This window comes from Passer montanus, unplaced genomic scaffold (genome assembly GCF_014805655.1).
Source record: "Passer montanus isolate IOZ18808 unplaced genomic scaffold, ASM1480565v1 scaffold156, whole genome shotgun sequence".
Lineage (NCBI taxonomy): Eukaryota > Metazoa > Chordata > Aves > Passeriformes > Passeridae > Passer > Passer montanus.
In genome coordinates, this window is record NW_024362716.1 from 534,908 (window position 1) to 550,110 (window position 15,203).

The following is a 15,203-nucleotide window of genomic DNA, read 5'->3' on the forward strand; positions in this document are numbered from 1 at the left end:
AAATCCCTGCTCACCCCAGGAGGTTTGGAGAGGGAGGGCCCTCAGGGATCTGTGGGGTCCCTTCCCCTGTCCCAGGGTGGATTTGGGATCCGAGCTCAGCCTCAAATCCCTGCTCACCCCAGGAGGTTTGGGGAGCCCCAGCCCCCCCCCATCCCGGGGCTCCAGGAAGGGGAGGTGGCCCCAGAGGGGGACAGGGGGGACAGGGGGACACGGGGTGTCCCTGGGGCTGCCCGCTCTGCCCCGGGGGGGGAGGGGGGCGGGGGATGTCCTCCCATCACCCGGCTGCCGTTGCCATGGTGACGGCGCAGAGATGCCTGTTGCTACGGGCGACGGAGCCGCGCCAGGAGCCGGGATCCGGCTGGGCTGGAGGAGCCAGGGCTGCTGGCTGTGAGCCACGGGGCCCTGCTTGAAGGGCAGCGTCCCCCTGCCTCCCCTCCTCCTCCCCCTCCCCTTCCTCCTCCTCCTCGGGGGGAAGGGGCTGGCACAGGAGCCCCGAGGAGCTGGGGCTGCCCCGGGGTCAGGAGAGGAGAGAAGGCAGCTGCTCCCTTTGCCAGCCTCCAGCACAGCCAGGACCCCTAAACCCATCCCTGGGATCCCTAAATGCATCCCTGGAGATCCCTAAATCCACCCCCGGGGATCCCTAAATCCATCCCTGGGGATCCCTAAATCCATCCCTGGATCCCTAAATCCACCCCCAGGGATCCCTAAATCCATCCCAGGGACCCCTAAATCCTCAGCCAGGGATCCCTAAATGCATCTCTGGGACCCCTAAATCCTCAGTGGGGATTGCTAAATCCATCCCTGCATCCCTAAATCCACCCCCAGCTCCAGGAACCCCTGAATCCCACCCCAGCCCCATCAGCAGAGCCCAGCAGAGCCGGGCAGGGGGAAGGGCAGTCCGGAGGAGCCGGATGCCCCAGGGCTGGTGCCAGGGCTGGAAGGAGCCCGGCGGTGCCAGGGCTGGTGCCAGGGCTGGCCGCGGGCACAGAACGTTCCCCAGGGACACAAAGGAGCGGCTGGCACGGAGCATCCCCGGGAACTGGCAGTGCCAGCGGGGAGGGATGAGCCAGGACAGCTCCCGGGCCCGGCCCGGGGCTCCTGCCCCTGCCCAGGGCCGGGGGTGCCCAGGGGGCTCGGTGCCCCCTGTCCCCCTGTCCCCTCTGTCCCCCATCCTGGGGCACTGCCAGGGACAGGGCAGCTGCAGCTTCTTTGGGAATTCCGCCCCAAGTGGAACAATTCCTCCCCAAAATCCCACCCAGCGCTGCCCTGACAGCCTGAAAAAGGAAAATCCAGGAAAAATCCCTGATCTGTGAGGTCAGAGGAGCCCGGGGACACCGGGGCAGTGACTGTCACCCACCCCACTCCCCTCTCCCCGTCCCCACAGCAGCTCCGTGCCTCAGTTTCCCCACACTGTGCCAAGCTCTGGCCAACATTTCCCAGCTCCACCAGTGGCAAAAGGCAATTTTCCACCCAAAAAAGGCAATTTCCCCCCAAAAAAGGCAATTTTCCCTCCCCAAAAGGCGGTTCCCCCCCAAAGCCGGTTCCCCCCGACACCGAGCAGAAGCCATGGTTTGGTGCCCCGGATCCCCTCCCCGCGGGCAGCAGCAGGAGCGCTGTCGCTGTCCCGGCGCTGGCACAGCAGAGGGCACAAAGGGCCCTTTGTGGCTTCTCTCCCCTGCAGCTCCGGCCCGGTGCCCGCAGCAGGGAAGGCAGAGCTGCCCCAGCTCGGTGTCCTCGGCTCCCACACGGGGCTGGGGACACTGCGGGGACACCCCCACACCAGGCTGGGACTGGGAGCGAAACCCTGGCAGTGCTGCAGGGGGGACAGCTGCTTCAAGGGCACCAGGAATCCTGAATTCCCAGGATCCTCAATTCCCAGGATCCTGAATTTCCAGGATCCTAAATTTCCAGAATTCTGAATTCCCAGGATCCTGATTTTCCAGGATCCTGAATTTCCAGAATCGTGCATTTCCAGTATCCTCTTTTTCCAGAAGCCTGATTTTCCAGAATTCTGAATTCCCAGAATCCTGGATTCCTGGATCCTGAATTTCCAGAAACCTGAATTTCCAGTATCCTGATTTTCCAGAATTCTAAATTCCCAGAATCCTCAGTTTCCAGGATCCTGAATTTCCAGCATCCTGAATTTCCAGAATCATGACTTTCTAGCATCCTGTTTTTCCAGAATCCTGGCTCCTGAGCAGGCAGGGAGGCTCTCAGGACGCATTTCAGCCTCCAAGTGAGGAAGGATGCCCCGAGAAGCAAAATCCTGAGCAGGGCAGAAGGTCCCGGGCTCAAACAACTTTTTTCCCCCCTTGAACCATCCTGACCCAGCCCTGCCCTCCCAGGGGCTCTGAGACCCAAACCTGGCAGCTTTTCCAGAAAATCCACAGCTCCCATCCCTGCCCACAGCAATTCCAGCCAGGAAATGTTCCAATCTTTTTAAAATACAGCCCTGGAGACGGAGCTGTCCCTCCCTCCCGGGGGAAAGCTGATGCCACCAGAGCCCTGCTCAGCATCTCATCAGCATCAGCACGGGCAGCTGGAGCCACAGGAACCCCTCAGCCCCCCTGGCCCTTCTGCAGTTACAGCAGTGACCCATTTCCCCAGGAACGGCACCTCGGGGCTGCCAGGACCTGCCAGGAGCTGCCAGGGAAATCCAGCCTGGCACAAATTCCCAGCACTTTCCTCACCCCCAGCCCCTTCAACCCCTCAGAGGCAGAATGGGAATGGGGGGAATCAGGCCTGGCACAAATTCCCAGCACTTTCCTGACCCACAGCCCCTTTGACCCCTCAGAACCTGACAAGGAAGGAGGGAAATTCAGTCTGGCACAAAATCCCAGCACTTTCCTCACCCACAGCCCCTTAAACCCCTGACAGGGGATGGAGAAAATCCAGCCTGGCACAAATTCCCCTCACAAACTTCACCCACAGCCCCTTCAAGCCCTCATGGACAGACTGGGAATGGGGGAAATCAGGCCTGGCACAAATCCCCCTCACAAACTTCACCTCCAGCCTCTTTGACCCCTCAGAGCCAGACAGGGCGTGAGGGACATTCAGTCTGGCACAAATTCCCCCCACAGTTCTCACCCAAAGACCCTTTGAGCCCTCAGAAACTGACAGGGAATGAGGGAAAATCCAGCCTGGCAAAAATTCCCCTCACAAACTTCACCCACAGCCCCTTTGACCCCTCAGAGCCAGACAGGGCGTGGGGGACATTCAGTCTGGCACAAATTCCCCTCACAGTTCTCACCCACAGTCCCTTCAACCCCTCATGGACAGACAGGGGATGAGGGAATCAGGCCTGGCACAAATTCCCAGCACTTTCCTGACCCACAGCCCCTTTGACCCCTCAGAACCTGACAAGGAAGGAGGGAAATTCAGTCTGGCACAAAATCCCAGCACTTTCCTCACCCACAGCCCCTTCAATGCCTCAGAGCCAGACAGGGGATGAGGGAAATCCATCCTGGCAAAATTTCCCAGCAGATTCCTCACCCACAGCCCCCTCAACCCCTCATGGACAGACAGGGAATGGGGGAAATCAGGCCTGGTGTAAATTCCGCTCACAGCTCACCCACAGCTTCTTTGACCCCTCAGAACCTGACGGGGACTGGGGGAAATCCATCCTGGCACAAATTCCCAGCAATTTCCTCACCCACAGCCCCTTCGATGTGGGGGGACAGCGGTGGGGACAGTGTGGGGACAGCGGGGGACAGCAGGGGACAGTGTGGGGACAGTGTGGGGACAGCGCTCCGCGGCTGCGGGGCCCGGCGGCAGCGCTGCATCCCCGCGCTGCAGCAGCGAGCCGGGCACGGAGATCTGCTCCAAACCCGCAGGAATGTGTCCCCTCCGTGTCCCCTCCGTGTCCCCTCCGTGTCCCCTCCGTGTCCCCTCCATGTCACCTCTGTGTCACCCTTCTTCCCCCCCCGGGCAAGGGAAGAGCTGGGAGCGAACGGGAAGGAAAAGATCCGTGACCTTCTGAGGATGCGGGGATGGGAACGGAGCGGGGGAGGAGCAGGGGGGACTCAAATCCTTCGGGAAGCGGCCCCGGGAAAGGCACAAAAAATCCGGGAATAACCGGGGAGAAATAACCTTCAACCTTGTGGGGATGGAAACGTGGGGGGAATAAGGGGGAAGATGAGCAGGGGGGCCCTGCCGGTGCTCAGGGATGCTCAGATCCTACAGGATGCAGCTCCCGGTAAAAGGCACGGAACAACACGGGAATAACCGGGAAGAAATAACCCCAGCCTTGAGGGGATGGGGGATGGATCCGGGGGGAAGGGGCACGGGGAATCGGAGCGGGGGGGCTCTCCCGGCGCACCGGGATGCTCCATCCTCAGGGATGCAGCGGCGCAGGGAGGCACGGAACAACCTGCCAGTAACCTGGAAGAAAATCCGCTCAGCCTTGCGGGGCTGCAGCGCCGGGAAGGCGGCGGGGGGAGGCGGCGGAAGGCGGCGGGGGGGCTCTCCCGCTCCCCGGGGATGCTCGGTGCTCGGGGATGCGGCTCCGGCGGCAGAACTGGGGCGCATCCCTCGCCCCACAAACGCATTTCCCTGCATCCCCAACCCCGCAGCGGGGGCGCCCGCTGCCCCACGCCTTCCCCCCGCGTTCCCCCGCGCTCTCCCCGCGTTCTTCCCCCGTTCCCCCGCGTTCTCCCCCCGTCCCCCCNGGGGCCGCCCCCTGGCACGGCCCGGCCCCCTCGGCCCGGCCGGGGCTCCCGGAGGGGGCGCGGGCAGCCCAGGGCAAGGAGCGCGGGGGGAGCGCGATGGAGGCGCCGCGGGAGGGGGAAAAAATCCCGAATTTCGGTACCGGGGGTGCTGGGAGAGGGGGGAGCGCTGTGCGCAGCCGGGGAAGCGCGGGGGGCGGCTGGGAGGGGCACGGCCATGGCACGGAGATGGCACGGAGATGGCACAGTGATAGCACGGCCATGGCACGGAGATGGCACGGCCATGGCACGGAGATGGCACGGTGATGGCACGGCCATGGCACAGCGCGGAGCCGCCGCTACGGGGACTCGGGGGCCGCTTTGGGGTCTTGAGGGCCAATTTTGAGGTCTCAGATGCCAGTTGGAGGGTCTTAGATGCCAATTTTGGGGTCTCAAGTGCCAATTTTGGGGTGTCAGATGCCGATCTGGGGGGTCTCCGGTGCCAGTTTTGGTGGTTTAGGTGCCAATTGAAGGGATTTGAGTGCGAATTTGGGGTCTCGGGTGCCACTTTGGGAGTCCTGGGTACCAGTTTGGGGGTCTCAGGTGCCAATTGAGGGGATTCAAGTGCGAATTTGGGGGATTCTGGTGCCACTTTGGGGTCTCAGATGCCACTTTGGAGGTCTCAAGTGTCAATTTTGGGGTCTCAGGTGCCAATTTTGGGCTTTTAGGTGCCAGTTGAGGGCATTTGAGTGCAAATTTGGGGGTCTCAGGTGCCAATATAAACAATATAAACATAAAATAAACCCGATATAAAATAAACCCAATACAAACATGAAATAAAAACCTCAATAAAAGACAGTTTTAAGCTCATTTTAAGCGCCCGTGTCCCCCCCGTGTCCCCCCTGAGCACACTGGGCCCTTTCAGAGCGGCACAAAGGGACAAAGGGACATTGAGGGGACATTGAGGGGACGCCGTGCCCGAGCCAGGCGGGCACAAAGGGACCTTTCAGTGCCACCAGGGAGAATCCCAAACCTCGGGGGAAACGCCAAGGGGAGGGGGCCAGAATTCCTAAAAATCCAGGGAAATTCCCAGGGGGATCTGTGCCACAATAATTCCTAAAAAAATCAGGTTGGACCCAGCAGGGATTGAGGAAATTCCGTGGGGAGGGGGGGTCAGAATTCCTAAAAATCCTGTTTGGATCTGGGGAAATTCCAGGGGGATTTCTGCCACAATAATTCCTAAAAAAATCAGGTTGGACCCAGCAGGGATTGAGGAAATTCCGTGGGGAGTGGGGGGGGTCAGAATTCCTAAAAAATCCAGGTTGGATCTGGCTGGGATTGGGGAAATTCCAGGGGGATTTCTGCCACAATAATCCCTAAAAATTCCAGGTTGGACCCATCAGGGATTGGTGACAAGGACACAGCAGGAGAGACATCAGACTCAGCCTATTACAGAGAATTATTTTTAATTTTATTTGTATTAATTTCTTTATTATTTTGGGGTTTTCCCTCTCGCCAGCAGCCAGCCCAGGGATTTTTATCCCCAAGGGAATTGTCAGAAGGGCTGGAGGATGATGCAGGATTTGGGATGGATCCGTGGGGATTTTGGAATTTCCCCTTCCCACTCCCCCCCCCCAGAAATTCCAGGGACAGAGACCCAGGAATAAATTCCATTTCTTGGGAAAGGCTCAGGGGCTCTGGGGGTCTCCTTGGAGCAGAGTTCGGGGCTCAGCTGGGGCTCAAAACCCAAAATTTCACCCCAAATTTGGGGGCTCCCGCAGGAGCTGGGGTGCAGAGGGCATTTCCTGGGTTCCAGGGGGGATTTTCCCTATCCCAGAGGGCATTTTTGGGTCCCAAAGGGATTTTTTGGGGTCCCAAAGGGGTTTTTTGGGCCCCAAAGGGATTTTTTTGAGCCCCAAAGGGATTTTTTGGGTCCCAAAGGGATTTTTTGGGGTCCCAAAGGGATTTTTTGGGCCCCAAAGGGATTTTCCAGGCTCAGGCACTGGGTGCATATTGCAGGGCCAGGCGGTCAAAGTCGTTCTCCTGCAACCACAGCCAAAAACAAATGGATTAAATTGATCATTAATTAATTATTACCAATCAATCATCCTCCAATTTACATTTACCACCCTCCTCTACCTGAACACACCACAATCAGCTCCCTGAAACTAAATTAATTCCAGCAGCAAATCCCATTTATCCTTTTTTTAATTATTTTTATCATTTGCTGCTTTTCCCTTCCCCTCTCCCATTTTTTTCCCATTTTGAGCACAAAATTTCCACCTGGATTAAAAATCTGCATTTTTTTCTTCCAGGCTTGTGATTCCCAAAAGGAAAAACTCAACGAGATGGAGCTGCCCCCTTGGGATTTGTTTGGAAAGAACCCCCTGATGGGGGAAAATCCAATTTATTTCATTTCTTTCTATTCTCATTTCTGTTTTCTGCCGTTCCCTACCTTGGCCTGGTACTCCTTGATGAAGGGATGGTTTTTGTGAGCATCCTTAAGCTGGGACAGGTAACGATTGGTGACCTGGAGGAACAAAAAAAATTCACTTTTGAGATGGCAGAGTGCAACAAATCCCACCTAAATGTGGGGTTTTTACACCTAAAATCCTGATTTTCTCACTGCCCCAGTTCAGCCCAGTAGGAGCCATGCACACGCTTGAAATAAAAAATAAAACTCTTCAAAATCAACTTTCCAGGGGGTTCCAAGCAAAAAAATAAAATCAGGAAGAGCTGAACTTGGAACTCCAAAGGTTTTTTCTGCCCAGGGTTTTTCTTTTCTCAATAATCTGAATTCTGGAATGGTTTGGGTTGGAAGGGACCTCGAGGATCAACGACTTCCATGGGAAAAATCCAATCCCCCAAATCCCAAACAGATCCCTGGGGCTGTGAGCTCCCCGTCCCCAAAATGGTCCCAAAATGACCCCATTTACCCCCAAAATGAACCCCTTTACCCCAAAATGACCCCATTTACCCCCAAAATGAACCCATTTACCCCCAAAATGACCCCATTTACCCCCAAAATGAACCCATTTACCCCCAAAAGGAACCCATTTACCCCAAAATGAACCCCTTTACCCCAAAATGAACCCCTTTACCCCAAATCCTGCTGGCACTGGTACAATTTATCCCAAAATTACCCATTTACCCCAAAATGGTCCCAAAATGAGCCCATTTATCCCCAAAACGAGCCCATTTATTCTCCAAATTGTCTCAAAATTCCCCCATTACCCCCAAAATAGTTCCACACTGACCCCATTTACCCCCAAATGATCCCAAAATGACCCCATTCATCCCACAATGACCCCATTTCCCCCAAAAGGACCCCATTTATCCCCAAAATGACCCCATTCCCCCAAAAGGACCCCATTTCCCCCACAATGACCCCATTTATCCCCAAAATGACCCCATTTATCCCCAAAAGGATCCCATTTCCCCCACAATGACCCCATTCATCCCACAATGACCCCATTTCCCCCAAAAGGACCCCATTTATCCCCAAAATGACCCCATTCCCCCAAAAGGACCCCATTTCCCCCACAATGACCCCATTTATCCCCAAAATGACCCCATTTATCCCCAAAAGGATCCCATTTCCCCCACAATGACCCCATTCATCCCACAATGACCCCATTTCCCCCAAAAGGACCCCATTTATCCCCAAAATGACCCCATTCCCCCAAAAGGACCCCATTTCCCCCACAATGACCCCATTTATCCCCAAAATGACCCCATTTATCCCCAAAAGGATCCCATTTCCCCCACAATGACCCCATTCATCCCACAATGACCCCATTTCCCCCAAAAGGACCCCATTTATCCCCAAAATGACCCCATTCCCCCAAAAGGACCCCATTTCCCCCACAATGACCCCATTTATCCCCAAAATGACCCCATTTATCCCCAAAAGGATCCCATTTCCCCCACAATGACCCCATTCATCCCACAATGACCCCATTTCCCCCAAAAGGACCCCATTTATCCCCAAAATGACCCCATTCCCCCAAAAGGACCCCATTTCCCCCACAATGACCCCATTTATCCCCAAAAGGACCCCATTTCCCCCACAATGACCCCATTCATCCCACAATGACCCCATTTACCCCAAAATGACCCCAAAAGGACCCCATCCCCCCTGGCCCAGCCCCCTCACCTCGGGGGCCTTGCCCAGGTGCTGGGACAGCACCACCAGGTTCAGCAGGGTCTCGGGGTGCCCACTGTCCTGCAAGGGGGGCAGAAAGGGGAAAGAAACCCCAGACAGGGTTTGGGACCTGGGAGGGAATTCCCACAGGAATCCTCCCTGCCCCAGGCTGGCCTGGAGCCACCTGGGCTGGGGAGGTGGCATGGCATGAGGAAATAAATGATAAAATAGAAAATAAATAAATAAATAATAACCAATAAAACACAACCAATAAAATTTAATAAAATACAATACAATAAATAAAACATAAAATTAAATACAACTCAAGATGAAATAAAATATAAAATAAGATCAAATACTAAAATGAAATATTATAAAATAAAATATTATAAAATAAAATAAAAATTAAATTAAAAAATAACAAAGTAAAATAAAATAACCAATAAAACAGAACCAATAAAATTTAATAAAATACAATACACTACAATAAATAAAATATAAAATTAAATACAACTCAAGATGAAAGAAAATATAAAACATGATCAAATACTGAATTGAAATGAAATGTTATTAAGTAAAACAAAATAAAATAAAATAAACCAAAACAAACTACTCTGCCAGCCCAAGCACAGCGAGCTGGATCCATGAATTGCTGTGGATTTGAGCAGAACTCTGGGAATTTGGGGCTGTCCCTGTCCCTGTGGAATTGGGGCTGTCCTTGTCCCTGTCCCCCTGCCCCTGCCCCCGTCCCCCCAGGCTGTCCCTGTCCCTGTCCCCCTGGGCTGTCGGGACTCTGGGCTGTCCCTGTCCCCGTGTGAATTGGGGCTGTCCCTGTCCCCCCAGACTGTCCCTGCCCCTGCCCCTGTCCCTGTCCCCCTGCCCCTGTCCCTGTCCCCGTCCCCGTACCTTGTCCAGAGCCTCCTGGAGCAGCCCCTCGGCCTCGTCCCAGCGGCCCTGGGCCATGGCAGCAGCAGCCTGCCCGTTGAGCAGCAGCAGGGACGGGCAGTACCTGTCTGCCAGCTCCTGGAACGTGTAGAAGGCGTCCTGCAGCTTGTCCCCACCCTGCAAGGACACGGCAGCCACGTCAGCCCTGGGCTGGGGAACCCTGATTGACATCCCTGGGGTCATGGGAATTCCTGATCTGCATCCTCGGGGTCAGCCCTGGGCTGGGGAACCCTCATTGACATCCTCAGGGTCATGGGAATTCCTGATCTGCATCCCTGGGGTCAGCCCTGGGCTGGGAAATCCTGATCTCCATCCTCAGGGTCAGCCCTGGGCTGGGGAACCCTGATTGACATCCCTGGGGTCATGGGAATTCCTGATCTGCATCCTCGGGGTCAGCCCTGGGCTGGGGAACCCTCATTGACATCCTCAGGGTCATGGGAATTCCTGATCTGCATCCCTGGGGTCAGCCCTGGGCTGGGGAACCCTCATTGACATCCTCAGGGTCATGGGAATTCCTGATCTGCATCCCTGGGGTCAGCCCTGGGCTGGGGAACCCTCATTTACACCTTTGGGGTCATGGGAATTCCTGATTTACAGCCAGGGATCAGCCCTGGGCTGGGAAATCCTGATTAGGAGTTTATTAATGGGAACCCAAGCTGTGTGATCCTGGATTTCAGGAATTGCAGTTTATTAATGGGAACCCAAGCTGTGTGATCCTGGATTTCAGGAATTGCAGTTTATTAATGGGAACCCAAGCTGTGTGATCCCAGGAACTGGGGGAGTTTGATCCCACCCCTCCTGCACCCCCAAACTCAGCGGTTTTGCCTCATTCCCAAACCTCCTTAAGGACATTTTGTGTCCTGGGGTCTGGCTGGGGGCAGCAGAGCAGCTCCCTGGGGCACTTTGGGATGTTTTGGGACCATCTGGCTCCTCCTGGCACAGGGGGCACCCACCAAGGCCAGGTTCACCCAGGCTGTGGCCAGCTGGGTCAGGGTGGCATCCTCATCCTGCTCCTGCATCTTCTTCAGCTCCTTCCTGCAGGAAAAGGGGGAAGCACAAAGGAAAGGGATTGCAGCACAAACCCAAAACATCTGGGGCTTCTCCCTTGAGTTTTCTGTGGCTTATTTCACCAGGAGAGGCCTGGTTTGACTCCTGGAAATGGGAAAGGGGAAGGAGGAGGAGAAGGAGGAGGAGGAGAAAGGAAAAAGGAAAGGAAAAAGGAAAAGGAGAAGAGGAAATGAAAAAGGGAAAGGAAAAATGAAAAAGGGAAAGAGGAAGGAAAAGAAAAAGGAAAAAGCAAAAGGAAAAATTGAAATGGAAATGAAAAAGGGAAAGGAAAAGAAAAAAGGAAAAAGGGAAAGGAAAAGGGAAAAGGAAAAAGGGGAAAGGAAAAAGGGAAGGTCAGTCCCACCTGGCCAGGTCGAGCCTGTCGAGCTTCAGCAGGATCTGGATCATCATGGCCAAGCTGCAGGGACAGAACAGGGACAGGACAGGGACTGACCCAGCTGATCCCAGCCCTGGGACATCTGCACAGGGCTCAGGGACACCTGGGATGGTCCTGGGGGTCTGTCCTGACCCCAAACCCACCTGGGATGGTCCTGGGGGACCCCAAACCCACCTGGGATGGCCCTGGGGGTCCCTCCCAACCCAAACTCCCAGCTCCCTCCCAGCTCAGATCCCACATGGATCAATATCCAAACTCTCCCATTCCCCGTGGGAAGTGCAGGGAAAACCCCAAATCCCCAAAAGCAAAAACCTCTGAGGAGCCTCTGGATGCTTCCAGAGCTCCTGAGCGTGACCTCAAATCCCAGGGAAGGGCTGGTCCCTGTTTGAGGGCAGGATCTGAGCCCATTTTGGGGTCCCTGACCATTCCAGGCTGTCCCCCTGGTGCAGGGCCCTCAGGATCTCATTCCCCTCCCATTTTTGGGGTCCCTGACCATTCCAGGCTGTCCCCCTGGTGCAGATCCCCGTTTGTGACCCCATTTTTGGGGTCCCTGACCATTCCAGGCTGTCCCCCTGGTGCAGGGCCCCTGATCCCCATTTGTGACCCCATTTTTGGGGTCCCTGACCATTCCAGGCTGTCCCCCTGGTGCAGGGCCCCTGATCCCTGTTTGTGACCCCGTTTTTGGGGTCCCCGACCCTTCCAGGCTGGCCCCCTGGTGCAGATCCCCGTTTGTGACCCCGTTTTTGGGGTCCCTGACCATTCCAGGCTGTCCCCCTGGTGCAGATCCCCGTTTGTGACCCCGTTTTTGGGGTCCCTCACCATTCCAGGCTGTCCCCCTGGTGCAGGGCCCGCAGCGCAGCGTCGGGGTCCTGCTGGTGGCAGTAGATGGAGGCTGCCATCAGCAGGAAGGTGCAGTTGGCCACGTCCACGCTCTTGGCCATCTTCTTGTCCAGCTCTGCCACGATGGAGTCCCTGTGGGGGGACAGGGGCAGGGGTGGGGGCAATGGGGGGGAAAATATGGGGGGAAATGAGGAGAAAATGGGGGAGAAAATGAGGGGGAAATAGGGGGAGAAATGGGGGAGAAGAGAGGAGAAGCTGTGGCTGCTCCATCCCTGGAAGGGGCCACGGCCAGGCTGGAGCTCCCTGGGACCCTGGAAGGGATCCCTGGATACTGAAACCCCTCCACCCCAGAGCTCTGGGACTGCAGGGACTGCAGGGATGCAGGAATTGCAGGGATTGCAGGGCTGCAGGGATGCAGGAATTGCAGGGATTGCAGGAGCTGTGCCCCCCCACAAGCCCCAGCCCCGGGCAGGGATTCCAGGAACTGCAGGGATTTCAGGGATTGCAGGGATTTCAGGCATTGCAGGAACTGCAGGGATTGCAGGATTGCAGGGCTGCAGGGATTGCAGGGCTGCAGGGATTGCAGGATTTCAGGGATTGCAGGGCTGCAGGGATTTCAGGGCTGCAGGGATTGCAGGGATGCAGGAATTGCAGGAGCTGTGCCCCCCCACAAGCCCCAGCCCCGGGATTTCAGGGATTTCAGGGATTGCAGGAACTGCAGGGATTGCAGGATTTCAGGGATTGCAGGAACTGCAGGGATTGCAGGATTTCAGGGATTGCAGGGCTGCCCCTCACCTCTGGCTGTCGCTGGCCAGGAACTGAGCAAACATCCTGACAGCCTGCAGCTCGGGGCTGGGGCTGCCCTGCAGCTCGTCCAGAACCACCCCAAACTTCCTCTGCAACACAGCGGGGACACGGAGGGGACACGGAGGGGACACAGGGACAGAGGGACACAGGGACAGGGACACAGGGACAGGGGATGGGACAGGGACAGGGAGGAGAAAAAGGAGGAGGAGGAGAAGCAAAAGGAAAAGAGGAAAAAGAAGGAAAAGAAGAAGAAGGAGGAGGAGAAGGAGGAGAAGGAAAATCAAGAAAAGCAGGAAGGGAAGGAAAACAAAGAGAAGGGAGAGCAAGAAGAGCAAGGAGAGCAGGAAAAGAAGGAGAAGAAAGGAAGGAAAAGCAGAAAAGGAAGAAGAAAAAGAAGGAGAAGAAGGAGGAGAAAGGAAGGAAACGCACAAAAACAGGAAAGGAGAGGAAGGAAAGGAGGGAGAAAAAGGAAAGGAATGAAAAGAAGGAAAAGCAGGAAAGGAAGGAAAATCAAGAGAAGCAGGAAGGCAAAGAAAAGAAAGAAGAGAAGAGAAGGAAGGGAGGGAGGAGAAGGGAGGTTGAGGTTTGATCAGAACTCGAAGATCTGCAGGGACAGGAGCAGGGAATGGATCTGGGGACTGGGAATGCCAGGAGCAGGGCATGGATTTGGGGATTGGGAATGCCAGGAGCAGGGCATGGATTTGGGAACCCCAGGGCACAGGGGATGGGTGTGAACTGGAAAGGGGAACCCGGGTGGGATTTGGGCAGGAATTCCTGGCTGGAATTCCCAGAGCAGCTGTGGCTGCCCCTGATCCCTGGGCAGGGACTGGGCCCAGGGCGAGGGGCACGGGGAGGGTCCCGGGCAGGCAGGGGGCACAGGGAGGGTCCCGGGCAGGCAGGGAGGGTCCCGGGCACCCAGGGAGGGTCCCTGGCACCCAGGGAGGGTCCCGGGCACCCAGGGAGGGTCCCTGGCACCCAGGGAGGGTCCCGGGCAGGCAGGGGGCACAGGGAGGGTCCCGGGCAGGCAGGGAGGGTCCCGGGCAGCAAGGAGAGCAGGAAAAGAAGGAGAAGAAAGGAAGGAAAAGCAGAAAAGGAAGAAGAAAAAGAAGGAGAAGAAGGAGGAGAAAGGAAGGAAACGCACAAAAACAGGAAAGGAGAGGAAGGAAAGGAGGGAGAAAAAGGAAAGGAATGAAAAGAAGGAAAAGCAGGAAAGGAAGGAAAATCAAGAGAAGCAGGAAGGCAAAGAAAAGAAAGAAGAGAAGAGAAGGAAGGGAGGGAGGAGAAGGGAGGTTGAGGTTTGATCAGAACTCGAAGATCTGCAGGGACAGGAGCAGGGAATGGATCTGGGGATTGGGAATGCCAGGAGCAGGGCATGGATTTGGGAACCCCAGGGCACAGGGGATGGGTGTGAACTGGAAAGGGGAACCTGGCTGGGATTTGGGCAGGAATTCCTGGCTGGAATTCCCAGAGCAGCTGTGGCTGCCCCTGATCCCTGGGCAGGGACTGGGCCCAGGGCGAGGGGCACGGGGAGGGTCCCGGGCAGGCAGGGGGCACAGGGAGGGTCCCGGGCATCCAGGGAGGGTCCCGGGCACCCAGGGAGGGTCCCTGGCACTCAGGGAGGGTCCCGGGCACCCAGGGAGGGTCCCTGGCACCCAGGGAGGGGGCACGGGGAGGGTCCCTGGCACCCAGGGAGGGTCCCTGGCACCCAGGGAGAGGGCACGGGGAGGGTCCCTGGCACCCAGGCTGGCCCGGGCTGGGCCCGCGGGCAGGCAGGGAGGAGGCACGGGGAGGGTCCCTGGCACCCAGGCTGGCCCGGGCTGGGCCCTGCCCCCCCCAGGCTCACCTGGGCGATGTAGGCTCGGAACAGGAACACGTCCCGCTCGACCTCCCTCTGGGGGCTGCTGGGCTGGGGGGACAGCGACCCTCAGGGACCCCAAAGCAGCCCCACAAAGCCCCACAGGAAAACCCCACAGCCACAGCCCCACAAAACCCAGCCCACAAAACCAACCCCGCCCAAAACAGCCCCGTAAAACCAACCCCACCCACAAAACCCCACACAAACCCGCCCCAAAAACCAGCCCCAGAGAAACCCACCCCATAAAACCCACCCCACACAAACCCACCTCACAAAACCCACCCCACACGAGCCCGCCCCACCGCAGCCCTCCCGCGGCCCGGGCAGCGCCGCCCGCCGTGCCCGACCTTGGCCCGCTGCGCCTCGTTGATGGCGGCCTGGAAGGCGCCGATGTAGAAGTTGTTGCGGAGGTCGAAGAGCTCGTCCGCCTCCCCGGCCGCCGCCGCCGCCGCCATCGCCTCAGCCACTGGCCCGGAAGCGCCCGCGCCGCGGGGCACGCCGGGAGCCGCCGTCTCCATGGAGACC

The 15,203-nt window shown here is 56.9% G+C and overlaps 1 protein-coding gene across 2 annotated transcripts; it reads right to left on the reverse strand.

Annotated features, from left to right (window-relative positions):
* Positions 1-6,097: 6,097 nt before the first annotated feature.
* COPE (COPI coat complex subunit epsilon) lies at positions 6,098-15,185 on the reverse strand. Of its 2 annotated transcripts, XM_039702484.1 has the most exons (10): positions 15,026-15,185; positions 14,667-14,729; positions 12,812-12,912; positions 11,996-12,148; positions 11,144-11,197; positions 10,686-10,767; positions 9,694-9,849; positions 8,800-8,868; positions 7,099-7,173; positions 6,098-6,686 (listed from the first exon to the last, which is right to left on the reverse strand). In XM_039702484.1, exons 1-10 carry the CDS (start codon positions 15,131-15,133, stop codon positions 6,639-6,641), a joined length of 909 nt encoding a protein of 302 aa, XP_039558418.1. In that variant the 5' UTR covers positions 15,134-15,185; the 3' UTR covers positions 6,098-6,638. The 2 variants fall into 2 exon arrangements, with proteins under 2 accessions (XP_039558418.1, XP_039558419.1); XM_039702485.1 differs by lacking the exon at positions 14,667-14,729 and having other exon boundaries at positions 15,026-15,157.
* Positions 15,186-15,203: the final 18 nt, after the last annotated feature.